General features: G+C 38.2%; 1 protein-coding gene across 4 annotated transcripts in view; it reads right to left on the reverse strand.

Moving 5' to 3' along the window:
- The window catches only part of Tmem181 (transmembrane protein 181), a 75,879-nt gene that overhangs the window by 29,409 nt on the left and 30,312 nt on the right, over positions 1 to 16,158 (reverse strand). For all 4 annotated transcript variants that reach the window (XM_004874552.4, XM_004874553.4, XM_087187907.1 and 1 more), the window contains 3 exons: positions 6,593 to 6,648; positions 4,794 to 4,884; positions 1,346 to 1,467 (listed from right to left, as the gene is read on the reverse strand). In XM_004874552.4, the coding sequence (XP_004874609.1) occupies positions 1,346 to 1,467; positions 4,794 to 4,884; positions 6,593 to 6,648 (269 nt within the window). The remainder of the gene's footprint in view (positions 1 to 1,345; positions 1,468 to 4,793; positions 4,885 to 6,592; positions 6,649 to 16,158) is intronic.

Raw genomic sequence — 16,158 nt, forward strand, 5'->3', positions numbered from 1 at the left:
GGTGAGTCACCTTGATCCTCGCCACTCTCCAGAGATAGGTGGGGGTGGAGCTCAAGCCCCACTTTACAGGTGAGGATAATATTCTCTAGAAGCTGGCTCACACCATCCAACACAGGTCACAGGAGGGAGGCAGAACAAGAGGCCAGTTACTTCTGGCCTTCTCTAAACACCACCTCGACCATGATGGATGGAACTGTGGCTGCTGAGTTCATGGAAGCCACCACTGTCAAAGCTCTGCTGGAGAGGCCTGCTCTGTGAGCATGGCTCACCTTTCCAACAGCCCTGCACCCTCTGGCCAGGATCCTGACCCAGTTCACAGAGAGGGAGCAGAGAAGGAGGCTGGGCCCTGTGCAGGGGTCCATCTCTACTTGACAGGACAAACAGGGTAGTGTCTTTACTGCCAGTAACAAGGCAGGATGCATCGTGGGGCCATGAGCTTCAGGATAAAAGAGCATGGCCTCAGATCCAGTCCCCCATTTACTAGCTGTTTCACCTTGAACAATGGCTTTAACCTCGCAAAGCCTGTTTCTTCTTGTATAAAATGGGCTCTAATAATAGTCACTCCTCCATGCACCTGCTATGAGGATTAATGAGTAATCTATGGAAAATCCTCAGCATGATGCCTCACATAGACTAGGCATGACCTGTCTCCGACATCCTTGTTTGGTCCTCTAATCAAACGCCCTGCCTGTGTAATGCTCTCCAAGTTCCCTGTGCTTCCAGAAACCTGTTCAGTCCTGATGTGGTCTCCTTGCTGTCCCAGCAATTGAATTCTGAGTCATTAGATTCTGAACAAAACATGGTACCAATGAATTCAAAAATAAGGGTACATTTCCTACTCTGGATCCTCTGTTGCTTAGCCACACCCTGCACCCTGAAGTAGATGCCAAAAAGGAGGCCACTAACTCTAAGAGGCCTGGGCACTCTGCCTCCCAAGATAGATCAGGGCATTCAACACCTGCTGCAAACAACCCCAAACCCTCCTCTTCAATGATGAGGAGTGACCACAAAATGGAGGCAGACCTTCATCTGAAAGGCAGCCTTTCCATGGACATACCAGGCAGGGAGTTACACGAGGAATAAAACAAGTATGGAGTATACTCAGAGTGTGTGGCAGGACGAGTGTGCATAAATGAATGTATGTGCACATATGTTCAAGCTAATAAGAACCTTCAAGGGCAACGGCATATAAAACTAGGTGAGTCTTCTGTGCTTTCTTTGCCATGACTTAATTTTTCTTTCTTAAGAACAATATTTTGAAGCTTGTGAATGGGTTCTGCCTTCAACTCTGCAGAAGCAGGTCTGTGTTGGTGTACATAGCCATGGAATCATCAAACACACTCACCCCTGCACACGTGAGGGTCCTTGTCCGATTGTGAATCTTGTTATGAATGTACATCATGGTTCCATCTTGAGCCACGCCATTGACTTTAACAGTCATGGGAAAGCTTGTCTGAATGGAAGTTTCTACAAAAGAAAGAAATTCAGTAACATCATTCAGGCCCATCCTACAACAAAGGTGCCTGCCAGGCTCTGCCATGGCATTTGGGCCAGAACACACAGGTGCCCAGGAGCATTCTGAGGCCACATCACCCTCCGCTATTTGAAAACTTCACATTCACCCAGCAAAGGAAGCCCTTCCACTAGATTCTACTCCCAGCCCATAAATGAGAGGGCCTGGGCCAAAACCTCCATTTCAGAGCCATAACTTTCACTTCACAAGGCTGAGTACTTCATGGCTAATGAAATTACAGTACATTTTTAATTTCTCACAGAAATTTTTAATTTAACTTATACCAAAACATATTTTTTATTTTTCTGATTATACTTTATTTTTCTAATTATATTCTCTATACCATTCACAATAACATCAAGAAAAATTAAATACTTAGGAATTAACCTACGGAAGTAGAAGATCTCTACAATGAAAATTATATCACTTTGAAAAAGGAGATTGAAGAGGACATCAGAAAATGGAGGATATCCCATATTCCTGGATAGGCAGAACCACTATAGTCAAAATGGCTATACTTCCAAAACTCATATATAGATTTAACACAATCACAATCAAAATGCCAACAGCATTTCTCACAGATCTAGAGAAAACAATTCTAAATTTCACATGGAACCAGAAGAGACCCAGAAAAGCAAAAGCAATCCTGGGTAACAAAAGCAAAGCAGAAGGCATCACAATCCCAGATCTGAAGTTATACTACAAAGCTACAGTGATAAAAACTGCATGGTACTGGCTCAAAACAGACACGTATATCAATGGAACTGAATAGAAGATGCAGAAACAACCCCAAGCACGTTCAGCTATTTGACCTTTGACAAAGGGGCCAGAAACATACACTGGAGGAAAGATAGCCTCTTTAATAAATACTGCTGGGAAAACTGGATGCCCACATGCAGAAGATTGAGTCTAGACTCCTATCTCTCAACAAACTAAAATAAAAATGGATTAAAGATCTAAATGTCAGAACAAAAACAATCACTGGAAGATAAAATAAGTAAAACTCTTGCAGACATGGGCATAGACAAGGATATTCTCAACAGAAGCCCAATGGCAAGAGAAATAATACTGAGAATCAACAAATGAGTACACATCAAATTTAAAAGCTTCTGCACAGCAAAGGAAAAAAACCAACACAGTGAAGAGACAACCTACCAAATGGGGAAAAAATGTTGCTAGCTATTCCTCAGGCAAAGGACTAACATCTAGAGTAAAGAACTCAAAGAAAATTATATCCCTCAAAATAAAAGACCAGATCAAAAAATAGGCAACCAAAGAATAGACACTTCTCAGAAGTACAATCAGCCAATCAAAATATGAATAAATGTTCAACATTGCTGGTTATTAGAGAAATGCAAATTAAAACAACACTGAGATTCCATCTCACTCTAGAAAGAATAGCTATCAAGATATTAAATAATAACAAATTTGGACAAGGCTGTGGAGGAAAAAGAGCCCTTCTATATGGTTGGTGGAAATGTAAACTAGTACAAGCACTGTGGAGATTGGCATGGACAAGCCACAAAAACTAAAACAGAAATTCCATTTAACCCATGTGTGTGTGCACATGTGCTCAAGTTAGTAAGAACCTCGGCTATTGTTTACCTTCTAGTATCTTCCTAAAAGAATTAAAGTTATCATATTACAGTGATCCATGTACACCCATGTTTATAGCAGCACAATTCATAATAGCTAAATCTTGGAAATGGCCTATATGCCCATCAACAGATGAATGGATAAAGAAAATGTGATATTTATACACAATGGAGTAGTACTCTGCCATACAGAATGATAAACTTGAGGCATATGGAGGTGAATGGATGCATCTCGAGACCATAAAGTTGACTGAAATAAATCAGACACATGAGTCTAAATATCACTTGGTTTCTCTTATATGAGAAACTCAAAATATAAATAAAGAGCAAAATAAGGGACAGATAATAGGAAGTAGGGAGATCTTTTTCAATACGGAACGGGAACAAGAGATGGAAGGAAGGGAAAGGAGGGGAGGGAAAGGAGACTGAAAAAACAAAAAAGAACTGAAGCAAAAAAAGAAAGAAACAAACAAATGGAGCTTTTGCAAATGGGAAGAGGACCAAGAGTTGCAAGGCGTGAGGAGGGAGAGGAGGGGGAGGGGACAAAAAAGAATTAAGATGTATTATGTACATGTACCAATTCCCCAAGATGAATGTAATCATTATATACTGCAAACATGTACTAATACAATTTTTCAAAAATAGTAATTATATTCTCATTATAAAAAATCAGAGAACAAAAAATATATAAATGGCACTAAGCATTACAATTCCACCACCTAGATACAACTGTAACAATATTTTTGTGTACACACTTGTAGGCCATTTTCTAAACTCACAAATACATAATGATAAAAATATATTTTTGCTCTTTAAAATGTTACCAAAAAGGGATACTTTTTTGTAATGTGCATTTTTTCTACTTCATTTACTGTACTCATAAGGTTATCTATTCAAATTCTTTCTCAGTCTGCGTACCTCATAGAAAATAATTGGCTGGCTATCTTCTCAGTTCTCCCAAAGATGATGCAAAACTAGTATCATTTTAGTGAGTGTCATTTTAGCTATGGATCATAAACAATGGATGCTTTAGGGCGGGTTTCTCAACCCTGGCACTAGTGACATCCCGGGCCGGATAATTCCCTGCTGTAGGCATCTGTCCTGTGCAAGGTAGACTGTTTAGTGGCATCCCTGGCCTCTGTCCATAAGATGCCAGTAATACTCTTTCCTCCCCAGCTATGACGACCAAATTGTTTGCAGACACTGCTAAGTGTCCCTGAGGCACAGAATCATTGCGTTGGGCTTTAGGACTTAATTCCCTCCCAGATCCTCACTGAGGTAGGTTGTCTGGTGGTCTACAGAGATGTGTCATAACTGTATCTCCTACTGGGAGATATTTAAGGGGCTCCAACATGTTGCTGTTATGAATAATAATGAACATCCTTATACACTTATCTTTCAGCACTTGTCCAAATATCTCAAAGTCCTTTCAACTTCTTAAATATGACAGCTTTAGCAGGGTGTGGTGGCAGACACCTGGGAGGCTGAGGCAGGAAGATTACAAATTCAAGCCCAGCTTGGGCAATGCAGCAAGTCTTTGTCTCAAAATAAAAAATAAAATAAAATAAAAACAGTCTGGGGATGGAGCTCAGTGCAAAAGCACTGATTTCAATTCCCAGTACTACACAACACACACACACAAAGTCTATACTAGAAGAATCATCCCCAAATGTCAGGCCACGTACCTTTTGATTGCTCCAACTCAACAACACATGTCAGCCACAGTTGCTGATTATATGTAGACAGTGGATTTGAACGTATTTGGATTGGCTTTAGCTGAAAAGAAAATTAAGTAATCCATGTGACCTTTTCATTGAATTTAGCAATGTTAACATACAAAATTTACATTTAGCAAAAAGGCTTGAGCATTAGCTCTGAAACAAAACAGCTTTCCATTTGACAATGTAGTAAAATGCTGCCTTCCAGAAGAAGGACGACCAAGTCCCAGCTGCTATTAATGTCCATATCATCAAAACCTGAAAGCAGGTGGTTTCTACCAACCGGAGCCTTGGGACAATACACCTACTCAAACACCAAGAAAAAGCCATGTTGGAGAAAAAAAATGAAAAGAGCAGAATGAGAGACATAAAATAATAACAAGACACCAAAGGAATGCTTTCATATTCACATGATAATGTGTCTTAATAATTATTTCTTTACTGTCAATAGGCCAGATATGTCACTGTTTGAAGTCTGTTACTTTCAGCTTTACTAAAGTTTCAATGCCCTGGAGAGAACAATTAGAGAGGGCTATGTTGCCAATGATTTTTCTGCAGTATCTTTTGAAACATTTCATGTTGGTCTCTCGGAGGCAAGTCAGTTCAGTGGGATGGCTGCTACGCTCAGGGTCAAAGAGAAGCTTACACCCTGAGAGACAGAAATTGTAGAAAACCAACTACTGTCAGGGAACTCTGTAGTGGCCCCTCTCCAAATCAAACCATCTGCTCAAGAGTTAAAGAAAATAAAGGAATGCAAAGAAAATGTGAATACAGGCTAAACAGAGGGCTTTTTCAAACCAGCAGTAGCACAAAGAAGAACTGAAAGATTTAAGTTTCAGGACTTTTTCCTTTGCCTTTTCAAAACAAATGTAAAGATAGACCTAGAAGAGGTGGCAGAACAGAGAGAAGGGGAGATTTAGGGGCAAATAACGAGATTTAAACTACACATATTACGGTGCCATGAAAATGCAGGACAACTGTATCCAATTTATAGATAAGAATTGTTTGACATAGAAAAGTAAAAGGGTTAGTTGTTGGGGCTCTCTTAAATTAGTATTTACTACGGAAAATCTAAATTCTCCAACTAAAAGTGCTGTTTTTCTCTTATAATGTTGAAGAATCAAGCACATTTTTAAGGGAAGGAAGGGAGATTCATTTAAACTGAGTTCATGCAAAGAATACCAAATAATCATTAAAGAGAACTGTTACTGATAAGAAAATGTTACAGAACAGGGCTTGATTTGGATAAATGTGATAAGAAAGGTGCAGATACCTAAGTAATCATTGTTTGCTTGTTTGTTTGTTTTGGGATTGAACTCGGGACCTTGCTCTTGCAAGGGAGGCGCAGAGGAACCACAATAATCATTGTTAAAACTTATAAACTAACAGGATTTAGACACATGAGGAATCCGGATGGTTAATCATCCTTTTGAAGGGAACTGCTGCTCCCTAAGGGGTAAAATGCCCCGATATTTCCTAAGTACTTGGGTATTACAGCAGAAAAGGTAATTTTAACAATAAAGAACCCAGAGGACAGCAGCTGACAGTGGAATAAAAAATATGTGTACAGGGCTTGGTGTGTGGCTCAGCAGTAAAGCACTTGCCTAGCATGCACAAGACCCTAGTTCAATCCCCAGCACCAAAAAAGGGGTGGGGTGTTGCTTGAGACACAAGTGGCAGGCAAAGGCAGTCTATCTTCAAGACCCTCTAAGCAAGACCATTTCCTAGTGACCTGAAGTTTATAATGTCCCTATGTCCAGCCTTACCTTTTTGCTATTATTTAGTGAAAAATTTGCTGCAGAAGTCTGGATCACTTTGGGTCCTAAAGTGTAAAAAAGAAGAGAAGGAAAAAAGCAGTTATGTCTGTGTCATAATTTACTGATTTTAATTTTCTTTTTTTTTTTTTTTTTTTAACCGAGGATCGAATTCAGGTCCTTGCACTTGCAAGGCAGGCAGTGGAACCACTGAGGTAAATCCCCAGCCCAATTTTAAGTTTCAAATGCCAAGAAAGACTCATACATTATACAGGGGCGGTCTTACTTACCTGGTCATTCTTTAGAGACCTCATAAATGTAGGTAAAACACAAAGACAGACACAGAATAACCACTGTGCTGTGCACCATGACTGCCCTGCCTGGTTCAGGCAGTCTGGAATTTTCACAGCAGACTCTCTCTGGTGCTCTCTGCCAGAGAGAGGGCTCTGCCTTTAGTGCATGGCCCCAAGACAGTATGTACCACAAAGACATCCACTACATAGTTTGTGAAGTATAAAGAATTCTTCTATGTCTAATTTGTGTGTGTGTGTATGTGGAACCAGGAATTGAACTCGGGACCTTGTGCTTGCGAGGCAGGTGGCGGAACCACTGAGCTAAATCCCCGGCCCTAAAGAATTCTTCTAAACCTTAGGTGTTGCTGGTGGAGTCCTAGCTTCCAGGCCTCTGCTGCCCCACTGAACAGGTTTTCTTGCATGTCGAGCTTTTTCAAAGTGCTTTCCTGGATTTGGGGGCGATCCCCCGCAGGCACAGAGGAGGTGAACCACTCCCAGCACACAGGAGGAGGCTTCCGGGCCACCATACCACCCCAGCCAGCACAGAGGAGGTGAGCCACACAGATGCCAGAAGCACCCCCCCTCCTTGAAATGAGAAGACATGTAAATAAGTTTCAAAACCAGATGTCCAGATCACCTAAAACAACCCCAAAAGGAAATGAGATGGAACACTCTGATACTCAACCACCTGGACTCCCTGAAATTGCAACAAAAGACGATCTGGAAAAAATGAAATCAGAAATAATTTCTCAGATAACAGCAGGGATTGTGCCCATAGTGCAAGAAATGATTAATAAATCTACAGAGGAAACAGATAAAAAAAAAATAGAGGAGCTGAGGAACATGATGGAATCCCAACACAGGAAACAAATGGAATCCATAAAACACATAAACAGATTGCCAGGAGATTAAAAACTCCACTGAAAGTCTATGCAGCAGAATGAACCAACGTGAGAATGGAATTTCAGATATAGAAGATAATACTGCAATTAGTCACCAGGAAAAGAAAAACTGCTTTAAAATTATAAGGGACCACGAGAAATCAATCCAGCAGCTGCTAGATGATGCAAAGAAGAATAACATAAGGCTGACTGGAGTCAGTGAAGAAACAGGAGAGAGTGCAGATGACATAAAAAAAACTGTTCACAGAAGTGATGGCAGAAAACTTCCCAAGCAGAGGAAAAGAACTTGACATACAGATAATGGAGGCATATAGGATTCCAACTAGCCTTAAAAAAAAAAAAAAAAAAATCTACACATACGCATATAATAGTTAGGATTCCAGAAATCCAACAGAAGAACAAAATTCTACAAGCAGTTAGAGAAAAGAAACAAACCACATACAAAGGAAAGCCCATCAGAATGACAGCAGACTTCTGAACGCAAACCCTCAAGGCAAGAAGAGCTTGGAGTGATGTATTTCAAGCCCTGAAATAAAACAGCCTCCAACCCAGACTGATGTACCCTACAAAATCATCTTTCAAAATTGATGGAGAAAAAAGATACTTTCTTGACAAACAGCACCTTAGGAACTTCATGAATACCAAACCAGCACTCCAAAAACTTTTAGACAATATCCTAGGAAAAGACAACGAGGATCACAACCCCAGGAAGCCCAGCAGAATGAATCCTTTGGGCATAACAAGAAATTAAACACAAAGGTGGAGAATTCAACAAACAGAAAAAGTCATGACAATGATAAGTCAATACATATCAGTTATAACCATCAATGTTAATGGTCTCAGTTCACCAATCAAAAGAAATAGACTGGCAGAATGGGTCAAAAAGCAAGATCCAACAATATGCTGCATACAAGAAACACAATTCAAAAAGAAACTCATAGACTGAAAGTTAAAGGGTGGAAAACAATACTCCATGTGACAGGAACCTGAAAAAAAAAGCAGGAGTAGCTATCCTCTTTGCAGATCAAGTGGATTTCAAATGAAAATCTGAAACACTCTGGGGTCCCAAGAATTTCAGATAAGGGATACTCAACATGTATGTACAAATCTACTGTGAACATGTGTTTTCATTACTCTTAAGTAAAAACTTAAGACCAGAACTGTTGGTTCTTAACAGTAATACAAGAAATTTCTATATTGTCTTCTAAAATGGTTTTATCATTTTACATTCACATTAGAAAGTTCTAACTGGTTCACACCTAAGCTGATATTTGTTCTTTTAAAACTTCTAATTTCATCTCCCTAATGAGTGTATAATTCAATCTTGTTATTGTATTGATTAGTATTTTTCTGATTCTAGTGTTGCACACCTTTCCTTGTGCTGGACTGGCTATTTATCATCTTCTTGTGTCTACTTTTTAATTGGGTTGTCAATTAATGAGCTGTAAGAGTTCTTTATATATTCTGTTCATAGGTTATATGCATTATAAATATGGTCTGTTTTAAGGACTTTTCATTTTCTTAACAATGTCATTTAAAGTTCTAAATTTTGATGGAATCTCATTTATCAATTTTTTTCTTTTATTCATCGTTTTTTATATCCTAGGAAATTCTTGCCTGCTCTAAATTCATAAATATTTTCCCTTATAATTTCTTCTTCAAGTTTTATAGTTTTATTCTTTCATATTCAGGTTCATAGATTCTTCCAAGTTATTTTTATGTATGGAAATAAAGTGTTCTAGTACCATTTGCTGAAAACACTATCTTTTCCTCTGCTCTTGAATTGAGTTTATGTTCTATAAATTGTTAATGTTAAATAATCTTTCAAAACTCAGTGGACCATATATATGTGGTTCTATTTCTAGATTCTCTGTTTCATTCCAATGATCTATATGTCTTTCCTTACACCAACACTGCCTTGATTACTGTAGCTTTAGAGGAAGTCTTAAAATTAGGTAATAAATGTCTTCCAACACTGTTTTTTTTTCTTTTTACTTTTCCAGGTCCTTTGTACTCCTACATAACTTTTAAATTTCAATATCCAATTCTTCATTTACAGCAAGTATACACAGACCTGAATTTTTATATATACCTTGTGTTTTCTAATCCTGCTAAGTTCAAATACAAGTTCTAGGGGCTCCTAGAGATTTCTTAGTATTTTCTCTATAGATGATCATTTCATCTACATATAAAGATTTTACTTCTACCGTGCCAATCCTATCCTAATTGTGTCATTTTATTGCCAGACTATTTTGATTTGGGCCTATGTTTCAAAGTTTAATGGACAGATGAAGAGTAGGCCTAGCTGCCCTTGTTCCCCACCTTAGGGAGAAAGCATTGTATCTTTTCCATTCATATAAGGCATTTTTGCTCAAACTATGGAGTATATGTCTTATCTGTTGAGAAGGTTCTGTTCTACTGCTAGTCTCCCAATAGTTTTTACCATGAACAGCTGTAGAATTTAGTCCAATACTTTTTCTCCAACTACTGACAGGATCATATGGCTTTTTCCTTTCCTCTGTTAAAATGATGACTTTTGCGGGTGGATCTTCCAATGCTGAACCAACACTGCTATCCCTATGATAAAACCACTTTCTACATACTGCCAGATCTGACTTCTAATAGTTTGCTTTGTTAAACAAATTTCTATCTATGTTCATACTTTTTTCTTCTATTATCTTTATCCAGTTTTAGTATTAGCACAATGTTGATTTCCTAAAATGAGGAGAGAAGTGTTCCTTCTTTTTTCTGCTTTAAATGTTTGATATAATTTATCAGTTAAAAATGTATATGAGCTCTTTCTTCCTGTCCTTTTCTACTAGGGACTGAACCCAGTGCTTCCTGCATGTTTGGTGGATGCACGCAGCATACCAGTGTTAGCAAAATGGCAGATTTCATATAGCATTAAAGTTGTACTTCAGGAGCTAAGACGTCTATGATGTCCAAAGAAAATATGAACCTTCCACAACCACCAGAAGGACAAACATACATTAGTGGATCTCAAACTTGTCTTAAATCAACAACCTTCTACCCATATTAATGTCTTGATTAAATATCACAATGCAAAATACCCACACATTAAGTAAAAAAAAAATGCCAGCTGGTAAACATGACCTGCACATTTGTAAGAATATATTTAATATATGTACACCCATTATGTTTTCAGGTTAACAGGAGGAAAAATGTGGCACAATTTTTATTTCTCTTATTAAGGCACTGTCATTTAAACATGAACCTGGAGTACTCCAAATAGAATTCAGGTTTACAAGATCAAAGCATGGCAAGAATTGTCAGTTGTCAGTGGAAACGTGTGTTTCTGAAAAGTAAAATCTCAAGAGGAAAAACAGAAATGGCATGCTTATCCGTCTTGCTTAGTGAAAGAGCTACAGTTTGAAACTGTTCAAAGTAGCAGGTACAATGAATATTGCCACAAATTGTGTTAATTTTTGAAGCAGTGTGGGTGCTGACCACTAGTAGTATCAAAAATATGTTCAGGATTGTTTTGATACCTGTATTTATAATAAAAAAATGTTGGGGGGGTTGATGAATTTCTGTCAAAAGCTGTTCCTGTGTGTTACATGTAACAGACATGGTAAATATTTATTTACAGTCTTTGTTAAATAAACTATGCATTTAAGTTTAGGTGAAGTCAACAAAAGGAAATAGGTGTATAGATATGTGATTTTGAGATTAATCTTAAAAATGTAAATAAAATGTGGAACGTGTCCTAAAAAAAAATGTATATGAGCCTGTTATTGTCATATAAGTAGGTTTTCAAGCTAGGAATATACTTTCTTTAACAGGTGCTATTCAAATTTTACATTTCCTCCAGAGTCAGTTTCATTAATTTGTCTTCCAAGGTACTTCTTAGAAATTGTTAAATTTATTTCAAAACAGATTTTTGTAATATGCTTTCTCTATCCTTTTAAATTCTGTAAAATCTGTGGTAATGTCTTCTAGATCTTGATTTGTAATTTTAAAAATGTATAATTGATACTGTGTAATAGGAAGTAAAGGTCTAAAGGAGCAGGGGAAGTGGGAGGGGTAGGGGAAAGGAAAGAAGGGGAAAGAAAAAATATGAGAAAAGGAAAAAAATGGAAACAAAGTCTTTGCAAATAGGGAAGGGTGGAGGGGGTGAAGGGAGGGCAGGGGAATGGGAAAAAAATAAGAACCAAGATATTCATGTAAAGGTACAAGATCCCAATGATGAATGTAACTGTATTTTATACCTAAAATATACCAATAAACTTAACGGGGGAAAAAAAAAAGAATTCTTCTAAGCAACGACACATATATGTATTCGTCTAATTAATCCAGTCTTCCAAAAACATTTTATTAAATAAGAGAATATAACAAAGCATAGTGTATACTAATATAAGCATCTAAGAATAAGTTTTTTCCTGATTGAAGTAACAGATATAGAAGTTTCACAAATTCTTTTTTTTCCCAATTTTTTTTAATCATGGTAAAATATAACAATAAAATTAACATTCCCCCCCCCCTTTTAAATACAAGATCTTGCTTTGTAGTTCAGGCTGGCCTTAAACTCACTATGTACCCCAGGCGGACCTTGAACTCACGGCAGTCCTCCTGCCTCATCCTCCTAAGTGCTGGGATTACAGGAGTGCACCACCAAGCCCAGTCCATTTTAACCAATTTTAAGTGCACAATTAAGCAGTACTAAGTACATTCATAGTGTGCAACTGTTACCACTGTCCATTTCCATAATTCTCTTCATCTTAAAAAACTAAAACTCTATCCCTGTTAAAAGTTTATGCCACCTCCCCTTACCTCCTTACAACCACAACTGTACTTTCTCTCTACATTTTGGACTTCTCAATATAGTTCATGTTAATAGAATCACACAGTATTTGTCTTTTTGTGACTGGCTTATATCACTTCGTATAATGTCAAGATTCATCCACGTTGTAGCATGTGTATAAATTTCCTCACGAAGGCTGAATAATATTCCATTTTGCTTATCCATTCATCTATCAATGGATACTTAAACTGATTTCAGTTTTAGGTTTGGTCAATAGTGCTACTGTGCACATTAATTAGTGTACAAATATCTCTTCTTCAAGACCCTGCCTTCAATTCTTTTGAATACATAACTAGAAGTAGAAAGAACTGCGGAGCCATTTGGTGCTACTCACATAGAATATTCTTTTCTACCACTTCACTTCTACTTATCCGTGTCTTTGGATCCGAAGTAAATTTTCTATAGAGAAAATGTAATCTAGATGATGTTTTAAAAAATCCATTCTGGTTTCTGATTGCAAAGTTTGATCCATTTACATTTAAAGTAATTACAGATTAGGAGGGGCTTATTCTGTCACTTTGTTTTCTGTATGCCTTGGCTTATACGCATTTGTGTTCTATATGCCTCATACCTTTTCTGTTCCTCATTTACCATCTAAAAGTTATAACATTCTAATTTGAATTTATACCAGCTTAGCATCAGTAACATCCAAAAACTCTGCTCCTTTAACAGGTCTCCCCTCATATCTTCCAACTGTTAATGTCACAATTGTGACAACTTTTTATGTGTAAATGTTGTTTTATATCCAAAAGCATAAAATAATTTTACTGTACTAGTCTCTTAAATTATGCAAAATATAGAATTACAAATCACAAAATAATACTAATAATTAGTTTTTTTGTTTTTTTTTTTTTTTGGTATTGGGGATTAAACTCAGGACCTTGTGCTTTCGAGGCAGGCAGTGGCACCACTGAGCTAAATCCCCGGCCCATAATTAGTTTTTTTTAAATAGAGTATTAGTCTCTTAAATCATGTAGGAAACAAATAGTATTCTAACACTATTGTTAGGATAACATGAGCTTTTATAATTATCCACATAATTACCTTTACTGAGAGTATATGGTTTCGAATTACTGCCTAGTGTCTCAGATCTCCCTTTAGCAGTCATATAGGGCAGGTCTAGCAGTAACTCGCTCAACTTTAGTTTATCTGGGTAAGTCTTAGTTTCTCTCTCACTTTTAAAGGACAGTTTTCTCAGATACAGATTCCTGACTGACCACTCTTTTAGCAGTTCAAATACAACAGCCTACTGCCTTCGGGGCACCAAAGTTTCTGAAGAGGTTTCTGCTAACAGCCATATTGAAGAGCTCTTGTATGTGATGAGTCCTTCTTGCTGTTTTCAGGATCCTTTTTGTTTTGGCTTCCTGTAGTTTGATTAAAATGTGTCTAAATGTGGGACCCTTTGAGTTCAACTCACTTTGAGCCTGCTGAGTTTGTTGAATGTTTATATTCTCATCTTTCATCAAATTTGGGGATTTTCATCTATCAAATATTCTCGCCACCCTTTCTTCTCTCTTCTCCTTCTGAGAGTCCACCAATGTGCATGTATGTGTATGTTAAAGGACATATCTTCAATCAATTTTTTTTTCTGTTCCTCACAATAGAAAAGTTTCATTAGCCCATCTTCAGGTTTGCTAAATCTTTCCTTTGCCTATTTAAATCTGTCTTTGAATTCCTCTAGTGAATTTTTCACTTCAGTTATTACAACTTTCAACTCCAGAATTTTTTTGGTTACTTTTTAGGTTTTTAAACTCTTTAATGATTTTTCTATTTTGTCTATGCATTGTCCTCTTGAGTTTGTCCATACCTTCCTTCAGTTCTTTCAGCATCATTAAGACAGCTGTCTTAGTCTTCGTCAAATAGATCTGCCACATACTTTAGGGATTCATTTGGTTTTGGTTTGCCATGTGACTTGTTGCTGAAAGCTGGACACATAAATCTAAATAATGTGGCACTCCTAAAAATTAGATTCTCACCCTTCCCCAAGGTTTTCTGTTTGGTTGGCTGGTTGGTTGTCATTGGAGTCTGAGGTGTAAATTTAACATCCTCTCAGGTCCTTCCTGAACCTGTCTTTCTTTGGACAGATGTGGTGCTTTCCTAATTTCTCCTGCACATGTAGCTGCTTTTGAATCTCTTAGTTTTCCATGTCTGGCTCCCAAAAGAGGCTGGGGGGTGGGATAAATATATGAAGGAGATTGGGAGAGAACCACTAGCTCTTTAAATTCCCTGGAAATCACTTCAGCTAGAGAGGGTGGGGCTTGTAACATTGAAGGGTGGGGACAACAATGAATGTCCAACCTTGTTGGTACCTCTCATCAGAAGCAGCAATCAATGACCAGGGCACAGATCCCCAGTGGTAGGAAGACAGGATCGTTTCTGCCCACTTTGGCTCCCACAAGTTGTATGCAGGTGGGACACAGGTACCTGCTATTGTGTTAAAAGCTACATTGACTGAAACTAACCATAACTTAAAGCCCAAACCCTCCCCTGGAAGTTTCAAGGCTTCAATAGACTCCAGTGTTCCAAAATAGTTACATAAATACATTCTGACTCTGATATTGTCTAGATGGGCAGTTAGATTCCTTCCAACTCCACTATTCTCTCAGAATCCTCTCCATGATTCACAGATTCTAATTCTCACTGTAATCCCTCAGAACTTTGGCCTTTAAAGTAGTAGCTAAAGGGAAACACTGTTAATCTGACATTAATGTATAACTGGATTTGTTCTAAAGCATATCTTTTTTTTTTTTGGTACCAGGGATCAAACTCGGGTCCTTGCGCTTGTGAGGCAGGTGGCGACACCACTGAGCTAAACTCCCGGCCCTAAAGCATATCTTTCTTAAACTGTGATGCCAGTTCTCTGGACTGCCTCAATGGCCACCCCAGCCTGCAGCCAACAATCTTCCATCTGAACACAAGGGCTATGTCTTGTGAACCCCAGGCAGTGCGGTGACATGTCTCTGGAATATGTTCGTGAACACACTGAGATGATGTCTCCATGTAGAAAGGAAGCCTGTACCCACAATGAGGCTTTTTTTTTTTGGTACAGGGGATCTACCTCCGGTCCTTGAGCTTGCGAGGCAGGCGGCAGAACCACTGAGCTAAATCCCTGGCCCCACAACGAGGCTTTTTAAACAGATTCACAATCTGAAGAGTCTCCTAACCAGTAAGATAGCCTGGCTCCCTGGAAAGAACTAAGAAATGGCAATCAGAACTTGGACCCTATCTTAGCTAACTAGGCTTTCTGTATCTCATTATCCTTAAGCAAAATGAAGGTGACTAACCCAGTGGTACCTAAAGTACTCTTAAACAACCTTACCATACAAAGTATTAGGAAGAGAGTACTTGTGATAGATATTTCAAGAGTCTACATGACTGGGCCACAGGGGGTCTTGATATTAAGGTTAACATCATTCTGTCTGTGAGGAATTTCCGTTATGAGCTGACTGAATGAGCAAATTGTCCTCCCCACTGTAGGTGGGCCTCATCAAATCTGCTGAAGGTCTAAGCAGAACAAGAAGGCCAAAGGAGTATTTTCTCCCTCTACTCAGGTCCTGTCTT

The sequence above is a fragment of the Heterocephalus glaber genome, unplaced genomic scaffold (genome assembly GCF_053883595.1).
Source record: "Heterocephalus glaber isolate CG9 unplaced genomic scaffold, H.glaber_assembly_v1.0 deba00001523, whole genome shotgun sequence".
Lineage (NCBI taxonomy): Eukaryota > Metazoa > Chordata > Mammalia > Rodentia > Bathyergidae > Heterocephalus > Heterocephalus glaber.